The sequence below is a fragment of the Enhydra lutris genome, unplaced genomic scaffold (genome assembly GCF_002288905.1).
Source record: "Enhydra lutris kenyoni isolate GAN:26980312 unplaced genomic scaffold, ASM228890v2 scaffoldscaffold66, whole genome shotgun sequence".
Lineage (NCBI taxonomy): Eukaryota > Metazoa > Chordata > Mammalia > Carnivora > Mustelidae > Enhydra > Enhydra lutris.
In genome coordinates this window covers 1,765,864-1,791,058 of record NW_019154150.1, presented here as the reverse complement: position 1 = coordinate 1,791,058, position 25,195 = coordinate 1,765,864, and the positions used below count along the sequence as shown (strand labels likewise).

Sequence of the window (25,195 nt, the reverse complement as noted above, 5' to 3'; positions counted from 1 at the left end):
TCTAGCCATGGGTGAGCCAGTCTGGTTCACAGGCCTTTCACGAGAGGGGGCAAATGCAGTAGCCTAGACCCAAAGGAGGTCCTGAAGTCCTGGGATTGCCTTCTGTCAGGTGGGCCCCATCCCCCCGCTTGTCTCTCACTGTAGGTCTCAGTGGGAATCCCTGCCTCCTGGGCTTTAAAGAGATGGGGAGAGAATGTCCAAACCTCACTCCTCCCTGTCTGTGGGCCCCTGCAGGGCAGGCCTGGCTGTGGGTGGTCCTGGGACTCCTGTCCAAGCTGGGTGAGCACGGCTGTGCTGAGACCCCAGTGTTGGGAGGCCCTCAGCAAGGCTGCAGTTCCGTTCCTTAAACGGCAGGATGAGGGTTACCCCTCTGGGCGCAGGGCCCTGCCCACATCAGCATGGGCCCCAGCGTGGGGTCTGACCCTCACCAAAAAGGCACTCAGGAGAAAGTGTCAGGGCCTTGGGGGCCAGCCGGGGGCGGGGCTTCCAGTGCACCCCCGACCCTGTCTCTTTCCCCTCTCTCGGATCCCCACGTTTCTCCTCTGGAACTCTCACTGCAGAGGCTCCTACTCACTCCCTCCTTCTCTCAGGATTCTTCCTAGGACTCAGGCCCAATTCCCTTCCTCTTCTGCCTGTGTCTAGACCTGCCCTCTGATGGGAGAATCGGTAGAAGTTGCTTACTTACCTACTTACAGTCCATCTGAAACTCAGGATCCTTAGCTCTGTAATCTCAGGCCTCCCACTTTGAGGCCAGCCTCACCCGCTCAGGCGGACAGGCTTGGTCACCCTGTGCTGCTGCTGGAGTCCTGGAGCTGGAGCCATGACTGCCCCCACCCCTCCACCCTCCACCCCATCCACCGCTGTTGCTGTCTGTCCCTCCATGAAGGTTGGCTTCCTCATCTGCGGAGCAGCAGCCTAAACTCCCAGGGCTGCCAGGAGGGGTCAAGGGCCGACCATGGGGGCCACTCAAAGGCTCCCTCAGCCGCGGGCCAGCCCTGAGATGCTGATTGAGGACAAAGGTGATAAAGTGCACGTTGCTCGTTTGTGTCGCTTGATTTATTAGCAGTCTTATGAAGTATAATTATTCTCTGGTGAAATATCTGTCATGGAATAATGTCCCACTTGGTGAGTTCATAGATCTAATTGCCCCACACAGGCCTGCTGGTGGTGGAGCAGCAGTGACTTCCTTCGAGAATGAGGAGTGTGGGTTTGTGAGGAGCAAGTAAACATACCATCGAATGCCTCTTGCCTCCTAAGGGGCCATGGTGGGGGGGTGGTCCAGGAGACATGCTGAGCCAGAGCCAGCCCCTGCCACCAGGCTGGGGTGTCCCTGGGGCCACTGGCCCTTTCCTCCTCAGTCCGGGGAGGCCAGAAGTGGAGGCAGAAGAGCCCCAGACTTGCAGGCAACAGACCCCATGCAGACAGTCTGAGCAGAAAGCCTCCCTCTCATCAGGGACTGCTTCGGGCAGGGCTATGGTTGTGTGTGGAGGAGTCCTGAGACTGGGGTCCTGCAAGGAAGGAAAGAGCACAGCACCTGAGTACCCCCTACCAGCCCCTTAAGGCTCTAGCTGAATGGATACCTGTCCTGTGTCTCAGGTTCGCTTCTGGGCCCAGGGGCAGGAATACACCTGCCTCCCGCCCCCCTCCAGCCGATCCCTACTCTTTTTACTTAGCACCTACTGTGTGCCATTACGGGCTCTATACCTTATTTTGAAGCTTTATAAAAATTCAAGGAGGAGGTTATTATTTTCCTATGCACTTTTTTTTGAAATTATTAAGTAGATCACTTTCTTCCTCCTAAAATTATGTGTAAATATTTGGGAGAGGTAATATATGCACATGGTAAAAAATAATTCAAACAACATGAAAAGTTACTCCAAAAAAAAGCTTGTTTTCTTCCTGCTCTGAACTCAGGCCATCAGGGCCCCTCTGCAAAGGCAGCCATGCTGGAGACCAGCTCAAGACATGTGAAGCAATCTGCCTAAGGTCACAGGATGATCAAGTCAGGATTTGAACCCAGCACTGACTGGCCTCTGAGCCCTTATCTCTCCAGCATGTCTGTTAAATTCTTGCCCAGTGAGCTGAGAGGCTAGTGTGCTCTCAAGAAGCTGGAGTCTCCTTGGCAAGAGACTTTTCTTCTTAGGTTGGTAAGCATTGAACTTCTGGGATCACACAGCCTGGACTCAACCCTTAGCAGTACCATGTAACAACTGTATACCTTGGGCAGCCATTTTACATCAACAGGCTCATTCATTTGAGGAGAAGACTGTCTCCACCTCACGGTGAAGTGGCTTCATATCTAAGAGTTAAGTCTAGCTCAGGGGAAACAGGAAGGAGGTTTCCCAGTACAGCTCACGAGTAGAAGGCTGGACTTACTCCAAAAGGCAGCCCCATTTGCTTTGAGCAGGACCCAGAGTACACAGAGATTTTCAGATCACTTAGTTGGCCACAGTCTTTGCCATGTGTCAGACTGGTCAAACGTGGAGGCCTGGGCTTCAGTCCCAGCCTGACCCACTCCTAGTTGGAAACATGGGCAGGACCAGGGAATTTTGCAGAGCTGCCCCATGGGGTGGGATGTCTACAACATCCTCCATTTATAAACGAGGAAGGCCCAGCCCTATACGGATATATGTTGAATGGATACTTTCCATCTGGACAGACTTAGGCATATAGTCCTTCTGAGCCCATTGCCTAAAAGACATTCATGCATATGTCCAGATGTTTACTTAGCTCCTATGTGTGTGAGGCACTGGGGAGACAGCAAGGCAGGCAGAATTCTTGTTCGCACAGGGGAGACTGGCAAGGAATAGTACCTTAGATGTTTTCAGGTAGTGGTAAGTTCTAGAAAGAATGTAACGGTGAGATAAATACAAAATGCTGAGGACAGTGCTTGGCACATGAAGAGGCCAACTGTTAACCCTCCCCAGGTCTTCTCTTACTTCTGTGCTCTGCTTCACTTGCTCACACTAGGGGGTGGGTCCAACTCTGCAGATGTGGCTTTACACGGTGGTGTCACCTACAGTGTCTGTGGCCCTTGGGCCACATCCAAGCAGTTGCCCTTGCCCCAAATCTGATCATCTTTAACAAGCTTCTTTTCTCTGGATACTTTATACACTCAAACACGATTTAATTAACTTACCACCAGCAAATGGCTTTCCTCGCTTGGCTAACAAATGAACCACTTGGAAACGTACTTTGATTGTAGCCTATTCTCTCTCTCTCTCTCTCTCTCTCTGTCTTTTTGTTTTGTGAAGAAATTCTGCTGTGATAAGATGTATTGCTTGAAATTGTCTCATTTTTTTTTTCTGTGAGCTAGGATTATTGTGATGTCAGTATATACTGTATTTTATTAACACAGTCCATAAAAAACACAGAGCTCTGCCATGTAATTCGATAAAATAATAATCTGCACCTCACCAGGCATTAAAAGTGTGACATTCGAAGTCCACTTTTCCTGTTTTGACATGGTGCCTGTGCACGATAATAGAAATGAATAAATAAAACATATGGCTGGGTGAGCTGCTGTGAAGCCATCCCAGAGTCATGGCACCCAGGACCTTCTAGGTCTCTGTCACAACTGCTCAACTCTGACACTGGGGCACAAAAGCAGCCGTAGACAAGGTAGAAGCAAGTATGTGTGGTGGGGTGCCAGTAAGACTTTATTGATGGCACTGAAATTTGAATTTCTCATAGTTTTCCTGTGTCGGGATATATCCTTCTTTTGATGTTTTTCAAGCCATTGGAAAATTGAACCATTCCTAGCTTGAAGGCCATACAGAAACAGATACTGGGCAGCATTGGGGCCTCTAGCTATAGTGTGTCCACTTCTGATCTAAATGATAAATAGGATTTTTGAAACACATTGAGCATCCTGCAAGGAAAAGTCTAATCACCATCTACAACCACAGGTACTCAACTCTGTCTACAGTCCTCAGGAATTAGGTCCTGAGAATGGAGCTCAGGTTAACAGAAATGCTCCAGAGGTCTCACCTGAGGGAGAGAAGAAGGGAAGTGAAGGTGTTCTAAAGGGTTAGTCTTTCTAGGGAGAGGGGTTGGGAAAGGGAGTTAGAGCCTGTGGTGGTGAGGGAGATGCTTACTATCCCATTTTCAAGTAAAAATATAGAAAGATGTGTCAGATTATAAACACAAAGAGGAAGAAACTATGAATGGAACTGGAAAGTATAGCACTTCCACACACACAAAGGAAAAACTGGAATGTATTTGATTGAATCAACAAAAATGAGGGAAACAAAAACATAAATAATGACAAAAAACAGAAGGAAATCATTATATCTGTCATTATACTAAACGTGAATGGCCAAATTCTCCTATTAATACAGAGATCAGTAGTTTGGATTAAAACAAATATGCCATTTATAGGGAACACACAGTGGTAAATGAAGGCTACGAATAAAAGGATAGAGAAACGTCAGGTTACTGAACAAAAAGTGTGGGTGGTAATTTCCGACAAGTTAATTTCAGACAAGCTAGAATTTCAGACAAAAATACAAAGATAAGGGGAGACATTGCGTAATGATAAAGAGCATGGTTACAAACTTGCACCTACCAAACATGTGGAAACAAAATCTGTTAGAAATCCAAGGAGAACTTGGTAAAAAATGGAGTCATAATTATACTGGGGCACTTTAGAATGCAGATTCTGAAATTAGACAGGCCCACTGAACAACAGATAAGGACACCAAGTCATAACATGATTGCTATGCTTGATTTCTAGATAGAAATTTTAAAAAATACACTTTCTCTTTTTTTTCCATGGAACATTTACAAAACTTGACTTTCAGTAATAGTCATTCAAAAAAATATTTGTGGAACACCTGTGTGCTATTTTCAGGGCCTGGGGATATAGCAGTGAATAAGAGAAACAAAATCCCTGTCCTTGTGGAACTTAGGTTCTGGTTGTACCTGTGGCCACAGAGAAAACCCTAGTAGACTTTTAAAAGTAGAAAACATGAGCCATTAAAATTAGAAATGAAGATTGGATATAGGCACACTGATGTTGTGTGTGTCTGTGCATTTGTTCATTGTTTCATGTGTTTGCAACTTGGAAATTTGCAGGCAGCAAGTTGCTTTTCGTTTGGCTTTTAAAAGGCTTTTCCTCATACTGTTACATAATGTAGAGCCCCCCCCCCCCAGTAATAACTTTTTCTCTTTTTTCAGGTTTTTTTTTTTCTTTTCTTTTTTACTTCCTTTGATCCTTTAATTACATCACAAAGAAAGTCTTAGATTCCCTTGAAGGTGATTTTAACACTCCTGTGTTCCATGTTAATCTGCCTTTTGAACAGGTAGGAAAACAGGACCAAGATACATCCTTCCAGTAGCCAACAGTCTGTGACTAGGATCCAATTCATTTTTTTAATCATATTTACTTTACCATCAGGTTCCTGTTTATGGTGACTTTTGTTTTCTCTCTAGGGTACGAAGTGAAGTTTCCCTTTAAGCAGAGGTATTTAAAGAGAACAATTAGGTAAAGGCTCTTTCTTCGCAGGTGTGCAAAGACCTGGTGAAAGTGAAGGGGGGTGGAGAGTGTTTCTCAGCTGGAATGGAGCTGCTAGGCCATGCTCCAGAGGTCCTTGCCTCGTAGCCACATGAAGGGTCACACCCGCTGCCCCCCTCTGAGTGGGCCAGAGTCACAGGAAATGTGTCCTTCCTACGAGGACAGAATGCCTGGGGCATTCAGAGGGGCTGCAGGGAGCAGGAGAGGAGCAGGGTCTCTGCTGGTGGGAGGGAGGTGATCTGGTGAGGGAAAAGTACAAAGAGCTGGTGGCTTTGACCTGTGCCTTGTGACTGGTCAGACTGGCAGGACTTGGGGGTCCCAGGGCTGGGCACTGTTTCTGCAGGGGCCCAGAGGTCTGGCCCTGGGTGTTTGGAAAAGGGCCCTCAGCCCAGGGCACCCAGCAGCTGGAGGATGGGAAGGGAGCTCCAAGGGGCAGGTGGGCTGACAATTGAAGCCACCAGCAGGGCCAGCGATGCAAGCTGGGGGCTGGAGAAGGCTGGGACTTCATTCAGATTGTGCTGGAGAAATTTTCTGAGTGGGGTCAACCGGGGCAGCCTGCAGAGTGGGTATCCACTCAAGGTCCCCAGACTTGTCCCCTCTTACCTGACCTGCATACCCAAGGCTCCCTCTGAGCCTGGGTACCCCAGCTTGAGTCGAGTGGTCTGGCCTGACTGAAGCCACTTACTCTCTGGGGCCCTGTTTCCTCATTTGTAACAATTGCCTGGGCAAAGGTGGGGCCTCTAAGGGCGCCGTGCCGAGGACACAGAGTGCTGGGCGCTGCAAGCCTTGCCGTGGTCCATTTCATACCTCTGACTGCTCGCACACCCCAGGGGCCCTCTTCACCTCCCTCCCTGCCTCAGAAGCTTGCACGGCTCCACCCATATAGTTTTTCTCCTGAACAAAGGTGGTCGTGCCAGCTCTTACTCAAAAATCCCTTCAGGCCCTCCTCACGGCCAAGGCAAAGACAATACTCACACCTTAGCTACCACGGCTGGCCTGCCACGAATTGGGAAGTTGGGTCTCAGGGTGCGGCAGGCCAGGGAGGCAGGCATGCAGGACCACTGGGATGCCTCTTTGTGACCAGGGCTGGAAAAGAGCAGAGGAGGAGACCAGGTGTGGCAGGGTCTGCAGGCCGAGGCCATGAAGGCCCAGGGAATTCAGGCTCCAGCCAGGGCCCCAGGGGGATGTTGGATGGCCCCCATTGTGAGACTTTGGGGGAGTCTCTTCCACACAGTGTCCTTACTGGAAAAACAGGGCTTATACTCCCTACTCCATGGGCTGGTGTAAGGCAGGAAGATGAGTACATATAAAATGCTGAGCTCTGTCCCTGGCATGGTGGGCCATTGTTAAGCAGTGACTCTGCTCATTGCTATTTGTTTGGACTTCCCTGAGGGCACAGATGCCTGGGTTCCCAGCTGTGGTGGTGGCAAGACGCTGGTGCCCACGCCCCTCCTGTGGTGGGATCACACCAGGCATGCCGACCGTCCTGGCTCTGGCACCCTGGCGCCGGATGGGGCAGGCCTTAGGGCTGGGCCAAGGAGCCTGCGGCATCGGCCCGACCAAGTGGAAACACGCAGACGCCACCGGGAGCTCTGGCCGGCTTTGAAGTCTAAAGCGGTGCTGCCTCCCAGCTCTTGGCTCACCCCGCTCCACTGCTGATGGCTTGTTAAATGTGCCCAGGGCCCTGGAGAGCGTGCTGGCCAGGGTGCAGGCCGGCCCTGGCTCCCTGCAGCCCTTTCTGAGTGGGGGGCCATCTGACAGACCCCTGCCTGGGGGGAATCGAGCACGGCCATCTACCTGGCCCCTTAGGCCACTTGGCTAACCCCTGCTGCCCCGGGCCCTTGTCTAGCAGGCCAAGGGCCGTGTCAGTTCCCAGGCCACTTGAGAAAACAGAGGTGCCCCCTGAAGCCAGGGGAGATCAGACGGCTGTTCTAGTGCTCTGGCCCTGGCCCAAGCCCTCGGCCCCTCGCCTGCCTCCAAGTGTCAGCGTCTGAGACCGGAAAGTCTTGCTTCAGCCACTGAAGGGCAGTGAGCTTCATATAGATAGATAGATAGATAGATTGATTGATTGATTGATTGATTTATATATATTACCTCCACGAAAATGCAGCTGCCTTGGTGAGCTGTGCTTTGATACCTCCTTAGGCACTCCAGACAGACAGCTTTACCTGCATTGCTGCCCGGGGGTTGCAGGACAGAGCCAGGGAGGGAGGCTGGGGGGATGGGGGTGGGGCGCTGGGAGGCGCAGCATGCTACAGACAAGTGGGGGCCTGCCCTTCGCTGGGACTGAGGAAGCCAGCCCCACTGGCTGGAGAGGTGGGACAGAGGTAGATACCTCCTCGGCTGGGTGCCTTCTGTGATGCCCAGAGCCTTCTCATTGGGCCTTTGCAACTCACTTGATCAAACGAGACAAACTGAAGGCTGCTTTCCTTTTGCGGGTTGACACTACGGGATGGCAGTGAGGTTGGTTGTCACTCACAGCAGTCTTTCACATTGGCACGCTTGCCTCTTCTCACAGCAGCCTTGAAGGTGGGCACATTCTCCCTGTTTCCACTAGAGAGAACACTGAGGCTCAGAGAAGTGACATGGCCTGCCCTAGGTCACCAGCCACCCTAGCTTGCAGGCCGCTCCAGGGCTCCCTGCTCCCTGCCATGGCCCTGTACTGGCAGGGAAGAAAAGGCAGCCTCTGGGCTAGATACCAGAACAACAGCGTCGCTGTTCCCCCCTATGGAAATTGTCAGTCCTGGTGGCTGTCAAGTGCTCTAGCAGAATTACCACCCTCTGCAGGAGCCTTGTCGGGTTACCTTGGTGATCCAGGCAACTTCTGAGCTCTTCCATCACAGATCCCTTCCCTGGCTGCTGTCCTCCTCAAGGACCTCACTGTGTACAAGAGAGAGAACCAGAGTCCCAAGAGTGGCCACTGGCATGTAGTCTCTGTGGAAGTAGGTGTCCACATCCTTGCTTTTCTTCAATGAGCTAACTCTCCATCTTGTGGTTTCTGAGTATGTCTTAGTTGTTCTTGCCAACACCAACACCCCTGATCCCGAAAACAGCCTTTTCAGAGGAAGAAACTGAGGGTCAGGGAAGTCCCTTGCCCAAGGTCATATTGCTGGAAGAGGCAGTCCAGACTCAAACCTTCCCAGTCCTCCCCACAGCCAGCGGAGCGAGCATCTCAGGGCCCCACCGCACAGCTGGCTGTCCCTCTTTCCTTGGTGCCATTTCTCCAATTTGAATTCAAATAGCCACTTCAGGACTTGGGTACTTCCCAAGCCTCATCATGGGAGCCGGGCCCCAAGAGAGACACACACATGTAATGACATAATTATGTGCACTGGCAGCCAGGTTCCCACTCGGAGGCTGGGGACAGTAGGGACTCGCCTGGCGTGGAAGCGAGAGCCTGGGCTTCCATGCACAACCAGTGACTGCTCTTTGGGAACTCGCCCTCCGGTGACTGAAGGCTCATAAGCGAAGCAAAGTATTCATGCAAACAGTGAAAGTCCCCACTTAGAGCTATTGTTGTAACTGCACTGGCCCAGGTTCAGCATTGTTCCCGAGGAGCAGGGCTTGCTGAGTAAGTCCCACATGCATTGCCTGTGGTTTGACGTCACAGTGATTGATTTCAACATGAAAAGCCTCCAACGGTCCTCTGAAGGTTTTTCCTCATTGGATGTGCCGATGTCTGATCTCTGAGGTCTCTGTCCTTTAGCTGGAAGAGTCTATAGTTTGGAGACGAGCCCAGCCACTGGGCAAGCACACATGTTCTAGAAATGGATAGGGCCGAGAAAATGCATTACCTCCAGCCCTCTGCCCTCTAATGCCCAGGACAAATGATGACCCCTGGTCTTCCAGAAGCTCCCCAGAAATGCTGTTCTCAGTGCCTCCAGCAGGAAGGGCTACCATCCCTTGCCGTAGCCAGACTTCTAATGAGGTTTCTCTCAGCGATCATTTGTGTGTCCCCTCTTTGCACCACACCCCTGGTAATATCTGGAGGGCCTCATGTTCTGGGAATGCAGAAATGCACTTAGGCCAACGCCTGCCTTCCAAGACCACCCTTCTTCCAACTGGGGCGGCCCGTGCCGCCAAGCTGTGGCTGGGCCGAGACCCACACATAGGCTTTGTCCCTGCCTGTTCCCGATACAGCCCTCTGCCGGGGGCTCCGCTGCCCACAGGGGGCTATGGAAGAGTGCCGTGGTCTGTTGGCAATGTCTGCTCTGCTCTCGTCTGCGTGTGGCAGCCAGTGGGGCGGGGGACGCAGGACCTACCCTGCCCACCCCCACCCCCACCCACCTTCCTGTGTATGGTGCAGCGGGGTGGGTCCTGAGGGAGGAAGACACTCTGCCCAGGGAGCACAGGCCAGGCCAATGACAACTGTGTGTGAACCTGCCGTAACTCTCTTAACTCACTTTGTGGATGGGGAGCTAAGGCCCACAGGGGTTAGGCCATGGGCCAGAGTCTCCAAGACCACAAGACCAAGACTTAGAGCCCGAGTAGCCTGGCTCCAGAGCCCAGGCTCTGGCCCACAGCATAAGCAGGAGCTTAGCATTCCCTCTGGACTTGGCCCTTTTGTGTGAAACCTTAAGAGCCATGTTGGACGATAGCATTCAAGTCTATTCTTAGCTGCTGCTTCTGGCTAAACACCTCCTCTCCTTCCACCATCCCTCATGCCTGGTTCCCCATCCCCTTAGCCTTCTTTCTTTCTTATTTCCAGTGTGCCCGTATCTCCCAGGTTGTACTAGAATTCACCAGAAAGGTAACTTGCCTCTTGGCCCCATAACCATAGGTGGAGGAAAGCTTACCCTCCTTCCAACCTCATTTTGTGGATGAGGAAACTGGGGAGGCCCTGGGGGGTCTGCAGCTTGCCTCACTGGTCTTCAGTGCATTCTGGGCCTGGCAGCCTCCACCCTGGGTAGCCCCGGAACAGACCAGAAGCACTTCAACAGCCACGAAGCCAGCCCCCTTCCTGTTGCATCGTGCCCACTGGGCTGGCAGGTCATCCTTCGCGGGGTGCTTTGGCTGCACCTCACTTCCTTCCATGTAGCGGCCAGACTCCATCTGTCTTCCCTCTCTGCTGGTGGCTCCTCCAGTGGCTTGGGGTTTTCAGGAGCTGGGACTGGCAGGAACGGGACTGGATTTGCAAGCCAGTTTGGGTCCAGCGGGTCTTGGCATGGCTCAGGGGAGCCCAGAGGGTGGGGAGTGCCCTGGCTGGGCTCGTTCATTGCTGCCACACCTCCTTCTCCTCTGCTCTCATGCCATGGGGGTGAGTGTAGGGAAAGCTGGAATGTGTGACTCTGGGGAAGTCATTTCACTTTGCTGAAATCCTATAGGACTTTTCTGAAGATTCACTAATGCTGTGGAGGTGCCTCTCCCGGAGCATGGCCGAGGACAAATTGTGGCTCTCGTCTGCTGAGGGGAGGATGGGAGAGGCGGTGCTGAGAGCTGGATAGTCTGAGGGAGGAGTTTGCTGCCAGCTTCTCTCACTGTCCTGGCAGCTCATGTCCATAGTGCCCATCTAAGCCATCTTCAGGCTCCTGGAAGGATCCTCTTAGGCTGCTGGAAATGACAGCACAGACCATCAGCAGGCAGAGGGTGGGGGTGCCAGCGTTCCCAAGACCACCCTGGGTTCCTGACAGTGCACCGAAGGCCAGCCTTCTCACCCACGTTGCCTGACCCTATAAGTGGAATTGAAGACACAGAAGTTAGCAGGAGGGGACATTCCACCACAGTGCCATTAGGCCTTCTGGCCAAGTATAAAACTAGAGGAGTGACATGGGCACTCCCTTTGAACTTGAATCCTTTCTAAACCACCATTCCAGCCCCAGGGAGGCCACAAAGTGGCAAGCAAGAGGGAGCCTCCTCGGACCCCTCCTTGAGGGTCAGCAAAAGCTCATTCGCTCCTCACCTTATCCCGGATGCTTAAAAAAATATTGTGGTAATGTAGGTCAGTGAACTGACCAGCCCCACACACCAGCAGGACTGCAGGGCCCACCAGCCCGCACACTGGCCCCACTCGGTCAGATGAGAACGTAAGAAGTTCCGGGAACCCCCGCTTCCCCAGCCCTAGGCTTTTGTTTATGTAGCACTTAAACCAACTTTGGGGTCGTTGCTGTCTGCCTTTAAAGCCCTGAAGCTTTTTGAAGTTCCCCTGTAGTTAATAAAATTAGTCTGCCCTCCTTGCAAGTCCTTGGCTTGGGGGAAGATGGATCCTTCTCTCTGTCTGTGGCATTTTGCTTTTTAAGTTAATATTCCATAACCAAAAGGAAGAGGGAGGGCAGGGGAGAAGATGCAGTAGGAAGTCTTCTGAAATGCCCTCTTGCTAATAGGTAGCATGCCTGCCCCCCACCTCATGGCCCCAGTCACGATGAAGCCCAACTTCCAGGCCCATTGGAAGGCCAAGAGATGGCCCACTGTGCTCCAGGAACGGCCGGCACTGGGGCATGCGGGGAAACTAGGTGCAAGACGAGGCTGTTGGCTCCCTCTCAGGTGAAACGTACCACCCCACCACAAGTCCACTCAAGTGATTTTCTTTGGCCCCAAAGAGCCGAGAGTCACCTTCTGTCACCAGCGTCTCCCTCCCCATCCGTGTATCATGTCCATATGTACTGGACCTGTCGTGGTTCAGGGCCACATGAGAGAGAACTCCTGGTCCGTCCGGTGAGGGACACAGACAGGCCAACTACCTGCGATGAGACAGAGCGGTCAGGCCTTGGGACAGAAGGTGGCTGCCGTGTGGGGAGGCTGTCTGAGAAGAGCTCATCCAAGCTGAGCCTGGAAGAACTGCTTGGGGTCTGGGGCAGGTATAGAGTTGGGAAGGGGGTGGGGGAATGTAAACGTGTTCTTTAGGTTCACCGCCTTGATGATGGTCATGGTTTCATGGGTAGCTGTGTATCTCAAATTATCAAGTTTTACCTAAAATGTGCACATGCTGTTATGTATCAATTATGCCTCAATGAAGTGTTAAAAATGAAAGCCCACAGGCAGGACTGAGCATTGCACATGTGCCGACGATCACAGTTAAGCACGTGTTCAACTTTGACTTAGACATTCAAGGAGTGCACAGAGAGTAAGTGCTGTTTACATGGGGAAATGCGGCTGTGGAGAGCAGAGACCTGTCTCTGCTTTCACAGACCTGGGTCCTGTTTGGGAAGAATAAACGAGTAACAGATAAAGCTCTGGTGTCATCTCAGGGAACAATCTGTGCTCTGAAGACAGACAGGACCAGGACATGCCAAGGAGCAGGGCCAGGGTGCAGGGGGACACAGGCATGAAGGCCTTGACTGGGGCCCTTGCTGGGCTCCAGGGGCCTGCCCAAGATGGGGACACCCTGTCTGCCAGTGAGCAGTCCAAAGGTAGTGGGGCGGAGGGAGAATATAACTACCTCCAGAAGGAGATGCACAAACCCCTTGAGGCAGGAGCTTTGATTTGTCCTCGGTGACATAGCTGGGTGCAGGGTAGGCTCTCCATAAGTATTTGTAGGGAGAAAGGAAGGAAGGACATTCTGAATTTGGGGTGAATTCTCTGCCTGGATTGCCCATTGGGTCCCTTGGGTGCCTTTTATGAGATGATTCTCTAGGTAGGTCTTAAGCTCCTGGTGCAAGGACTGTGTCTTTTGTCACTTCTCAGCCAGCCATGATGCTGGGGACAGGGCTTGTGTCTCAGCTGGCTCTGTCTCATGGGCCAGCAAAGGCCTGGAACCCACCCATCCTGCCCAGAGTGCCCTGGGGCATCGCAGCAGCCCCAGACCTGCCTGCTTCTCCAGCTTGGGGCGGGCGGTGGTCGGTGCAGCCTCACTCTTCCCGAATGCTGCAGCACAGGCTTTGCAGAAGTCCGCCACGCTTGGCTTTGCGCTTCCACTGTGCCGCTGGCCCTGGCAACTACAGTTCTCTCAGGTCTCGCCTCGAACCGCCCTGAAGTAGTAATGAAAACCCCTTGTAGACAGGAGTGCTCGAGGGCTCAGTGGGGTCCTCCCTAAATGCCTCTGTCTTAGGCTGGGGGGCCCCGAGGCAGTCTCTTTCTCCTAAAGACAGGCGGCCTCTCTGCAGCACAGGCTAAGCTTGGGACAGGAAGTGGCACTGAGCTGCTCTGGTCACGGGGAGCATGGAATGGCTAGGCCGGAGCCATCGGGTCTGTTCAGCTAAACATCCTGGGCCCCTCCAGTACCCGGGCTAGGCTGCCAAAGGTGAGAGGCAGCCCTGCCTCCCGGGCTCCGGCCAGGCTGGGAATGGAGCTCCACGTGCAGGCCACCCTGGTGGGTGTGGAGACAGGACTCCTGGGAGCCGGGAAGCCCGGGAAAGCATTTGGGGCTGGTGACATCTGCTTGCCCTCGCTCCCCGTGGCCTGCAGGTCACGGCTTCCTTCATTTCACCCAGCAGTGCCCACAGATGGGGCAGAGCCCACGGCAAGCCAGCCCAGAGGGGAGCTGTGCTGGATCTGAGTCCTGAAGGACGAGGAGGAGTTCATGTGTGGGAAGGAGATTGGTGAATTATAAAGGGCTGTGCGAGTGGAAATGATTATTCTTATCGTTATTTGTATCCGATTCATCCATCACCGGGGAGAGGAGGAATGCAAGTACCTTTTATCTGGTGCTATGAATCAAATAGAATAGGATATGTTTTTCTAAAAGGGTTTTAGGGTAAATGGGACAGTTTCTGCCTTTCAAAACAATCCATCTGGGGCCCTTGGCCAAACCTTGGTGTCTTGGGCTGAAGTGAGATGTTTCCGAGGTGGAGGACAACCCAGCCCACGGGGGTCCCCCATGAGCCTCAGCCTCAGGAGGAAAGCACGTGGAGACAGCAGGTCCCACCGCCGGCAGCACTTCTGGTCTCCACGCTGCTCCCCAGGCTAGTGCCTGCTTAGGCTCAGCCCTGGTCCCCAGAAGCGCCCACGCTGGTGCACAGGGCCTGGAGAGCAGGAGGAAGCCACCCCCATTTCCCAGGGGCAGCCGTGTGGGAGCCAGCATGCCAGATGCCCGGTGGAGCATGGGTCTGCTCCAGAGTAGAAGCAAATCTCAGGATGGAGCTCTGTGTTAGCCCTTCTGAGGTCATCTGGGAGAGGAGCTAGTCTTTAATACCTAAGAGCATGTGTGCGCGCACACACACATGCACACGCTCCCTTTCTCTCTCTTTTATGCAGAGGCCTGGCCCCTTCCTGGCACAGGCTCTGGAAAGGAGCCAGGCAGGGAAGGGGAGGCCAGCCACCTGGTTGCGGGGGGGCGGTCTTCAGGCCATGCCATCTACTGTAGGGGGAGAGTGACACTTTAGCCTTCCCCATGCTCGGTGCCTGGGGAGAGGTTCAAGGGTGAGAGTCAGGTGCAGGCAGGACCATTGTGGATTCTGAGCTCCCTCTGCCCTGGGAGCTCTGTGACCTTGGATGGATAGCTGAAGTCTGCCATGCGGCAATTTTGCATCTGTAAAGTGAGGAAAGAGTGCCTCCCTCCCATTGCTGTGATGCTAAGTGTGATCCACATAATGTTTTCGGCCTGGCAGCAGCCAAGGCTCAGTGGAGGTCAGCAGCGGTGGTGATGGGGGCTGGTCGCTGCATGGCTCCAGTGCGTTCCATCATCCGGGAGATGGGCAGATCACCCTCGGTGGGGTTGGGGGGTGGGGGGGGTAGCAGCAGCGGACCTGGCCTCCTCCAGCATACACTGATGCTCTCTCTGGGGCCGGGTGTGTGGGGACAGGTGATGGATGACCACAGCGTGATCGGCCGCTCCCTGTTCAAAAAGGAGACCAACATCCAGCTCTTCGTGGGCCTCAAGGTGAACCTGTCCACTGGGGAGCTGGGAGTCATTGACAGCGCCTTCGGCCAGAGTGGCAAGTTCAAGATCCACATCCCTGGTGAGTGCAGTCCCTTCCTTCCACTGGCAGGTGCTGTGTGGGCAGGGAGAGGTGGTAGAGACCATATACAGACAGTGCCTCTTGACTTAGGATGCTCAGTCCACCTGAGCTGATGCACAGGGCCCAGCCCTCTCAACATCATGGTCTCTGGTCTCAGGCTTGTGGCTAGAGAGCCAGGGCAGGTCCTGGGGGTGGGGGTAGGGGTCTGGTGTAGAGTCAGCCTCTGGTCTGAGCCAGGGTCAAGGTGTGAGTCTGAGCTCCTGCTCCATTGTAAACCATACAGGGGTGACCTTGGATGAGTGACCTGGCTTGTCTGTGAAAGGCAATACTGATCCTGATCCGGGAGGCGCTTTGGAGGGAGAGTTGGTGAGAGAGTCTGCTGGGGCCTGGCATGCTGCCCAGTAGCCAGTACGGTTTCCCAGAATATGAGTTGCCACCTACTTTTTTGCCCGGTGGAGAACAATAGGAGCTGAGCCGCTGTGCGATCTGACTTGGGACTTGTCGGTGGTGGGGTCAAAGGTGTGCTTTTGCTCTTGGAAATAGAGCCCTGGGATCCCTTTAGTCCCTCCCTCCCTTCCATCACTACTGCACTCACCCCACACCCATCTTCTGGGGGTCCTGCCGCACGCCAGGCAGGCTGCCACGGTTGTGGGAGGGGACAGGTGGGAACACATTCAGTGAATATCTACTGTACATTGCAGAAAAATAAAGCAGGGAGAGGGTGAGAAGCACTGCGTGTGCACCTCTGGACAGGGGCAATCAGGGAAGACCTCTCTGAGGAGATAACAGTTGAATAGGGCCCTGACCAAGGGGAAGGAACACGCCATAGAAGAGGCAACAAGTGCCAAGGCCCTGGGTTAAGAGTGAGTTTGGGTGTGCGTTTGAGGACCGGTTGTTTGGCACGAACTGGAAGGCGTGCGGGATGCCACTTTCCTTCACCAGCATCGTGTTAGGCCACTTCTCAAACACAGCAGAATTGAAGTCTACGGAGAAACTCTGACTTCACATCAGCATGTGGCTGTACTTTGCTTGTCTGCGGGACTCTGGGTTTTAGTCTGTGAGGGTTGGAAAGCCACGGGGAGGTTCAGATCAGGTCAGCAACATGCTGTGGGTGTGTAGCTCCTTGAGTGAAATCTCCAGGTAGGGTCGTGCCCTGGAATGCCGAGTCCTTCCGCAAGCCCAGAGTGTCTTGTGTGGCAGTTGCTCTCTTGTGAGGAAGCGTAGCAGGCACCGGAAGCTTGTTTCCCCGCGACACTCAGATCTACTTTGACTGTACCCTGAGGCCTCTGTCGGGGTGGAGTTCAGCTCTGTCAAGATTGGAGATACTCCTTGCGGAAGGCAGAGTGGCCCACCCACAGGCTTCAGGCTTCTGTCCTTTCCTCTCCACTGCTCTGGTCATTACCTCAGCCAGACCAGGGTCCACAGTGCCCTGCTCTGGGTTCCAAGGAGCACACACAAGGCATGAGCCCAGTGGGCCAAGGTCCTGGCCTCAATTCCCAGGGTCCTGGGCCTGTACCTTTGGGGGCTTACTGAGAAGGAGGGGTACAGGACACTGGGAAGGCAGGAGGGGAGCTCCCTGGAGTTGGTGGGGGGCATGCCCTGGAATTTGCATCCCTCCCCCAGCTGGGGGAGCCTGCTGGTCCAGACAAAGGAACAAGAGCACCGTCTGTTGCCTTTTTGGGGGGTGTGTAGGATCATGCTGACATTGCCCTCAGCTCCCCTTCCTTTAGCCCAAGGCAAGCTCAGAGTTGAGGTGTCCCCAGAACAGGCCAGAGTACAAGAGGAGGCTTGTTTGGGGGCCCTGGGTGCTGGGGTAGGAGTGCGAGGAGGGAGACACAGTGCCGCTGCTTCAGTCAACTCAAGTTCACATTCCTTTGTTAGGTCAGTGTTGCCTTTTTAATAGGTCTGCTTCCTGTTTGTGGCTTTTAAGCTTTTTATTAAATATAACTGGTCAGATTCCTTCATCCCACCCACCCCACTCCTCACCCCCTCCTGCTTGTCTTTTCCTGCCGATTCCTCCCGTGAAGAATTACTTTTAACCTTTTTGAAGTGCATTAATTGTGAGAGAATCTTCGGTGAACCTGAGACGCCCAGTGCCAGGGGGAGGAGGAAGAGCATTGCCGGCCGCAGGCTGGAAGGGCCAGGCCGAGGCCTGGGGCTTTGGCCCTGCAGGATCTAAGGCTCCCGGAGCAGGAGCAGCTCAGGGGAGCCATCCCAGCCCACAGACTGTGGGTGGGGCTGGGGTCAAATGTGCCCTCTGGGCCTCGGTGCTAGCCCTATAGGACAGCACAGTGGGCAAGGCAGACTAAAGATCATCTGGGTGTCCTCCTACCTGCCCCTGCCCCCCAGGCCGCATTTGCTCCCTGGGACCTCTCACTTCCGGGGACATGGTCACATGCCAACAGGGCCAAGCAGGTGTGGAAGAGACCCTGTTGAGCAAGTGGTGGGGACCATGGTGGCCGGCTACTCAGGTCTCTTGCTGTAGGCCAAGAAATCTATTTTATCTGATTTTATTTTCACGTAAACTTCCTGATTAAAAATGTAAAATCATCCAAAGTAAACAACACATAACTTTGGGCTGGGTTTGGCCCATGCCGACTTGTAACTCGTACTTGCATTTCAGGACCAACACTTACTTCCTCAGGTTCACGAGTCAAAGATGAACCATAAAATGGAAATGGCCACGGAGACAAGGGTCCTGACACTAAGCCCATGGCTGCCACCAGAAGATAGTGTCCGAAATCAGAGGGGCTAGAGGAATAGCCCCATCCTGACACCCAAGGAGCTGACCCAGAAAGTCTTGGCGGGGGTGGGGCTCAAGGTTAGGAAGCCCCGCATTTACACAGCTGCTCCCGTCAGGAAAGCAGCCTCTGCTTCTAAGTCCTAGGGGGCCGGGCGGCCTTGCAAGATGAACTAGGAGCCCACTGCATGCCTTGCTACAGAGAAAGAGTGGCTGGAGGACTTTGTAGGCAGAGCTGAGGTTCCTCCCGAGGATCCCGCCCAGAGCACAGTGTCTCTGCTTCCCAAGTGCTGGGCACCACATAGTGGAGCCAGGTCTGGTGGCCTCCGTCTTCTGGCCTCCATCCCAAGTGGGCCTGGGGAGCAGAGGGGCTGAGCAGCTGGCCCTTCCCTGCCTGCCCGGCCAGCCCCAAGAGAGGGGTCAGGGCTTCAGGGAGCCGGACGCCATGGGGTCCATGTGGGGGTGGAGACTGGGCTGCCATTGCTCACCCTGGCTGCCATTGCTCACCCTGGGCTGCCATTGCTCACCCTGGCTAGTGCTTTCCTGCAGTTCCCGTCCTCCACTCCACACCAGCATCCCAGCCCCACATGCCCCACTCTGCAAGGGAAATGAGCTCCTTGATGACTTCCTGCCAGAGAAGACTCAAGGGCAGGAAGGCACTCGTCCCTCATAACAGCCACGAGCCACTTCTTGCCAACTCTAGGGGAGAAGGTGAACATGCGCCTGCAATTTTGTCTTCCAAAACGATGCCTCAGAAACCTAGAGTCACCAAGTAGTTTGATATGGTTTGATATGTGTACCCTGGTTGGACGTGGCAAGCTTTTTGAGTGGCCCGTCTCCCATCAGGGGCTCCTGGGCCTGCCAGCTGCGGCGGGGGGCGGGGGGGGATTGGATATAGTCTGGCCTAGTAGCACAGGTGGTGATGGCCTGCAGTGTCCGTGTCACTGGAAAGCCCTAGGCCCCAAGAACCACTGGTGTGACGTGTGCATCACTGCCTCGAGTCAGGTGACCGCACAAATCCCCGGTGAAACTGACCGAGTCACGGAGCTCCAAACAGACGCACCTTGGAAAAGCCCGAGCTGCGGTTACTGAGAACCACAGCTGCTGGTGGCCACGGCGAGGACCTCGTCCTCTCCCTGGGCCTGTCCCGCCCGCCGCATCCCACACTCCTCGTACCAGTCAAGAAATTGACCTTGCTGTGAGGCAGCCAGGCCCTTAGTCAAGCCCAGGAACAGAGGTCTTGGACCCCACCAGCTGGCACTCAGGATTCTCAGATTTGGTGATCTTTAACACCCTTCCTACTTCTACTAATCACAACTGAACGGACTCTATAGATAGAAGAGGAAAAGAAAAAAAAGAAAGAAATGTATGGAGTTGTACTCGTGATAAGAACCCAGCAGGAACTTCTGCGTGCTGCCCTTCAGGAGGAACACCACTCAGGAGCCATGACAGCTGTCTGAGGTGGGGGCCCTGTGAAGCCCCAGGAAGCCTGGCACCCATGGCACTGGAGGATCGCCATTTCACAGATGAGGACACTGAGGCCTGGAGGTTAAGCAATGAACTTGCCCAGCGTTACATAACAGGATGCGTCAATGGGATTGAACCCAGATTGCCCTGCTGCTGACCACTCTGCCCACGACTCTCCCTGAGCCTTGGCTCCTCACCTGCAGGGCTGGTGGGGAGGTGAGAATGCAGCTGGGTCCCTCAGGCTGTGTGGGAGGAGGGAACTGTTGTAGCCATTCTGCTGGGCGGGGCCTCTAGTGGAGGGTCTGAGAGATGCGACGGGCAGGCTGCCCTGTGGCCCGGTGGCAGAGCAGTTGCATGTCTGGAGAACCATGACCTGTTTGCCTCCGACTGGTATTCTGAGGAGGGTCCCTAGGCCATCCGGGCTTCAGCTTCTGCCCTCTGAAACCACTTCCAGGTGTTCACGGCTTTCGGAGTCCCATCCCAGTCCAAACCAAAGGGGATCGTTTTCCATGCTGCTTGCACACATGAATAAATGAAGTGTATTCAGGGGAATGGGCTGGACTGGAATGAACAAACGAGTGAACTCAGACCTTTGGGGGCCAAGGAGCCTGGTGCCTGGTGTGCTGTGGGCCTCCCCAGAAACATCTCCAAAGCAGGCAGGTGCTAGCGTCGTCAGACCCCTTCAGCACGGCCATCTCCTTGTGAAATGGCTTTGGGCATTCTAGGTTCTTCAAAACAACTTGAAGGGGAGGGTGCCAGTCCGTCCAGCTCTGCAGACTCCAGTGGATGCTCAGGGCTGGGGAGGCAGAGACCATCTCCCCTATGAGAGAGACAAAGGCACAGACCAACAGTTTGCAGTCAGCATGGTGGGTGTCGGTAGGGGCACGGGGCCAGAAACAGGGTTGGGAGAATAGCCGTCCCAAGAGAGAGAAAGGGCAGACTTCCCAGAGGAGTTGCTGTCCAAGCAGGGATTGGGAGGAAAGAGGAGAAGGAGGTGTGTGGAAAGAGCTGGAATCAGATATGTATTCTCCAGAATCCTGTGGCCAGTGGGAGAAGCCATCCATGGGCGGGGAGGGCAGGCCCCAGCCCTGGCTGCCTGCTCTGGGCTCCATTTTCTATGCCTCTACTATGGCTGTGGGAATGCTCCCCTCACCTCCGAGGGCCTCATTCCTCCCTCCCTGCCCGGACCACTCTGCAGGCCCGAAGGTACACCTGATTCCAGACCCCACTTCGTGCCCCTCTCTGGCATTGCCCAGGGTACTCGTGCAGGAGGAGGCCAGGGCCGAAAGGACAGATCCTCTCCATTTAACCTGGCTCTAACCCCATTCTGCGGATGGGGAAACTGAGGCCCCTTGCTCACAGCAACACAACTAGAAAGAGCCCTGAGTCACTGCCTGCCTCTTTAGTCCCCAGGGAGACGCAAAGTGGCTACCAGGAACCAGGGGTGCAGAGGTCCTAGCGGCTGGCTCTTTTCTCAGAAGCTCCTCCCCAGCACTCCGTTCAGGCAGACCGCCCTAGCGCCCGTGTGCTGAAACAGCCTCCCCTTTGTGTCCCCAGGCTCCAGGGACAGCCCCGCACCTCTGTTCGTCTGTCTCTCATCAGCTGTTTATCAGGCTCTTCAGGTGCCCAGCCCACTCCACGTCCCGGAATGTGGCAGAGGGCAGGGAGGTTCTGAGCACTGGCTGGGGAAGGAGAGTCATGAGGTGCTCCATCTCGGCCTGGGCACCCCACGGGGCAGCACCACATCTTCCTCCACACAGGTTCTCAGCGTCCAGCTCTGCCCAGGAGGGTGGGTGGACCAGGCCAGGTCTGGAAGGGTCCCTTGGTACAGCACAGGGCCTGGCCTGCAGAGACAGGCATCCCCTGGCGGGGAGGGGCAGGCCATCCCCACCTGGAGCTTTAGCTCCCGGTGCCAACACCACGAGTGATTCTGATTTCCAAACAGGCAGTGGGGATTAGATCACTAAACTCGGCCGGCAGTATCTGGCCAGTGATAGGGGCTTTGTGAATGGTAGCTGGGGTTGTGTGTTGCTTTCACCCACCAGGCACCTGCCCTTACCTGGACTCCCACATGCCCACCGAGGGGTCCCTGACCCCACGGCAGAACAGGGAGAGTTACCATCTTTCAAGCTGAGATCGGCTCGACTGCCAGGACCCCTCCCACTTATTGACCCTGGAATGCACTTTGCATTTGGTCAAAAGCAAGGATTATACATTTCGCTTCCGACTGAATGCAGAATCCCAGGTGTCCCCCTTGGCCTGATCAGGTGATTGGTGAAACACTAGACACATGGCTTCAAAGAGCTGTCTAGGGTGTTGTCTGAAGCTGGATGGGCCAGCAGCCAGAGGGAGTGGGGCTGCTTGGGGACGCTGCAGCCTGAGGACCTGCAGCAGGGATGGTAGCCATCCAGGCAGACGGCAGGTAGGCTGCACGGTGGGGAAGATGCCGGCAGTGGCACAGACAGTGGCTGGTCTGGAGCTGTCTGTCGCTCTGCACCGGGAAGCACGCCCCACGTCAAGACTGCCCCATCCTCTGCTGGCTGCTGAGCCCAGGGAGGCAGGCCTGGCTGCACCTGCATTTTACGAAGGAGGGACCCAGACCAGTATGGAGCCCACGCGGCTTGCCTGAGGTCAGATGGCAGGAGGAGGCCTGGGGCCCAGTGCACCAGTGGCCAGAGCACACACTGAGCCACAGCACACCTCACCAGCCGAGCTCAGAGATGGCTGGCCAGGCGGGATGCGCAGTCACCTGGCATGAGCGCACACCTCCTCTGTCTGGTTCTTTACTCTTACCTTTCTCTGCCCCAGCAGCAGTGCTGGACTCTGGGCACACAGGCTCCGAGAAGACACGGACCTGCTCTGGGAGCTCACAGTCGATCGTTCATCTATTCAGCGATGAGTGTTTGAGCCCCTCTTATGTGTCATCCCTGTGCCAGGCTCTCGAAGGACCCCAGTGAGCAAAAAGCCCGCATGACCCCTTTCTCATGAGGTCTGCGGTGTGGTTAGGTGTGGGAGCCTTCTGAGCTGCTATCCTAAATACCACAGGCTGAGCGGCTTAAATTAAGAACACTGAGTGTCTCGGTTCTCAAGGCTAGAAGTCTGGGATCAAGGTGTTGGCAGGGCTGGTTTCTTCAGCGGCCGTGCGTCTTGGCTCGCTGATGGCGGTCTTCTCCCTGTCTCTTCACCTGGCTGCATGTCTCTGCATATCTCTATCCTAATTCCCTTTTCTCATAAGGACACCGATCAGATCGGATTAGGGCGTACCCTTATGACCTCATTTTACCTTAATCACCCCTTTAAAGCCCCTGTCTCCAAATACAGTCACATCCTGAGGTGCATGGGGTTAGGACCTCAAGGTGTGATTCTGGGGGACACAATGCAGCCCATTACATTTGGGAGACGAATGGGTCTCCCAAACATTTGTAATTTGGCAGCCGTCCCCAAGCTGTGCAAGGAAGGGGTATGGTGCTGGGAGAGCATAGAGCAACACTGACGAAGTCTGGGGTCACGAAGGCTTCCTGTGGTGGTCACACGGTATGGGGCCCCAGAGGGTGAGTGGGAGCCCTTTGAGCTGTGTGGGGCAGTGTCCCCAGCAAGGAGGGGCCCAAGCTGAGTTCTGCAGGCAGAAGATATCAGCATCTTCAGGGATAACTGGGCCCAGGAAACTGGCAAGGGATGGGGGGTGGGGGCATGGGCAGGCAGGGCCACCACGTGGGGTCTGGCAAACCCCAGGAGGCTGTTCATCTCTACCCTGAGGCAGAGAGGAGTTGTTAGAGGGCCCATGGTGGGATGTAATGTCAGATTTCCGTTGCCAGAGATCCCTTGATGCGGCATATGAAAGGTCATCTTCCTGCCAACCCTAGGAAGGAGTACCCCCGTGTCACAGCTGAGGCTCGAAGAGCCATGCCCCACCCCACTCCGCTCCCACCCACACACATGCTCTTCCCAGGCCCCAGGCTGCGTGCACAAATGTGTGTTAGAGGCCTGGACAGCAGGCAAGCAGAAGGGACCCTGTGGTGATGCTGAGGCTTGCCTGTCCGAGGCGGATGCAAAGGGGCATGGGGCCCTGGGGGGTCTGCCCCCGAAGGGCATGAGCAAGCTGAGCAGATGCAGGGAGATGGCATCAGAGATATGGCCAGGCACCACGGGAGGAGGAGTTCGGGTCTACGGGAAGCGTGTCTCAAGTGAAAGTCTGACTTGATTCGATTTGCATGTTTAAGTGATGCCTCTGGCGATGCCTCTGGCGATGCCTCTGGCTACCCTCAAGAGAATGGTTCAAGGAGGGCCACGGGGAAAGCAGGGAGGCAGAAGTCTGTAGCGGTACACAGTGATGGTAAGGCCTGTGTCACATGCATGGGAATCCAGAAAGGCTTCCCAGAGGAGGAGATACTGGACCAGAAGGCAGACCCCATCAGTGGACTTCCCCAGGCCAACCACAAGGAAAGGGGAAGGCGGTGCTCAGAAGCCTGAGTGTTCAGGTGCCTTTGAGGATTGCAGCAGGAAGGGCCACAACCCAGGGCCACTGAGGGCCTCATAGGCCAGCCCCGGCTCATGGAGTGAGCCCTGCTGTGCTCCCTCCAAGCCATTCCTGCCTCCCCTAGAGAGGAACCTTGGGACCATACAGGGTCCTCACTAAGTGCCTCACCTGCAGGCTTGACTCCACAGCTCTTGGCATGCCCCCCCACCTCAACTCAGGATGTCACAGAGGTGTTCTCACCACGTCCAGAAGGATGGGCACAGGTCTGCATGCAGCAGAAAGGTAGCTCTCCAGCCCCGCTGCCCAGGCATTCCTGCTGGCCTTGAGCGTAGGCACAGGCATGTACCTGGACCCCCAGCGTGCATTCTTACCCCGCAAGACAGAGCCCTGACCTCTTCCCATGGGTCCAGCTCACAGACATTGCAAGACGGCGGCGCCCCAGGCCAGTCCTCAGCCCTGAGTCCAGGAGCTGGGACCAGCTGCTTGCTTATGTCCCTGCTGAACGATATGGAAAGAGAGGCAAAGCCTTGGAAACGAGGCCCCAAGACAAGCTCAGCAGCAGGGCTGGAACTGTGCCCGTCACCTGCCCAGCCATACCCCTGGCTCTATCAGGCACTCAACAAAGCCAGTGTGACGGGAAGACTCCCTTGTCCGGCGCCTCACCCAGTCAGGAAGGCAGGCGGCCCAGCACCAGCTGCTCTCCCACGGGCCCGCCCTGCTGGAGCTGGCTGGCACTTCAGGTGAGCTCTGGAAACAGGGGAGTTAGAGCTGGGCCTCCAGTGGCCTGCATCTGTGGGCCTGGTGGCCCCTCGTCACTCCATTAGCTGGGAGAGGGGGGCCTCCAGGACTGGCCTCGGCTCAGGTTTCATGCAATTTAAAGTGTGTGCGTAGGGCCTTGCTGCCCTTGGGCCGGGCCAGGACAGTGCCACCACTCAGCCCAGCCCCTGCTCCCATCTCCAGCTGTAGCGGGTTATGGCAGATGGTGCCAGAAGTGCCTCCTGTATGAATGAGAATTGATGAAGTTTTCCACCTTGTGTTTTTAAGAAAGAAGCGTTTAAGCATCAGCTGTCCATGTTCTAGATACAGGAGCCCCGGAGGGGAGGTTATTTGGGGCAGCCACTGTTTGCCCTGGATGAATGCGGCTCTAGTGATCCAATCTTGGG

General features: G+C 54.9%; 1 protein-coding gene across 1 annotated transcript in view; it reads left to right on the top strand.

The window, feature by feature from the left end:
• LOC111159079 (eukaryotic elongation factor, selenocysteine-tRNA specific) overlaps window positions 1-25,195 on the top strand; it is a 248,509-nt gene that overhangs the window by 186,853 nt on the left and 36,461 nt on the right. Inside the window, exon 6 of the mRNA XM_022521467.1 lies at window positions 15,192-15,348. Within this exon, the coding sequence (XP_022377175.1) occupies window positions 15,192-15,348 (157 nt within the window). The remainder of the gene's footprint in view (window positions 1-15,191; window positions 15,349-25,195) is intronic.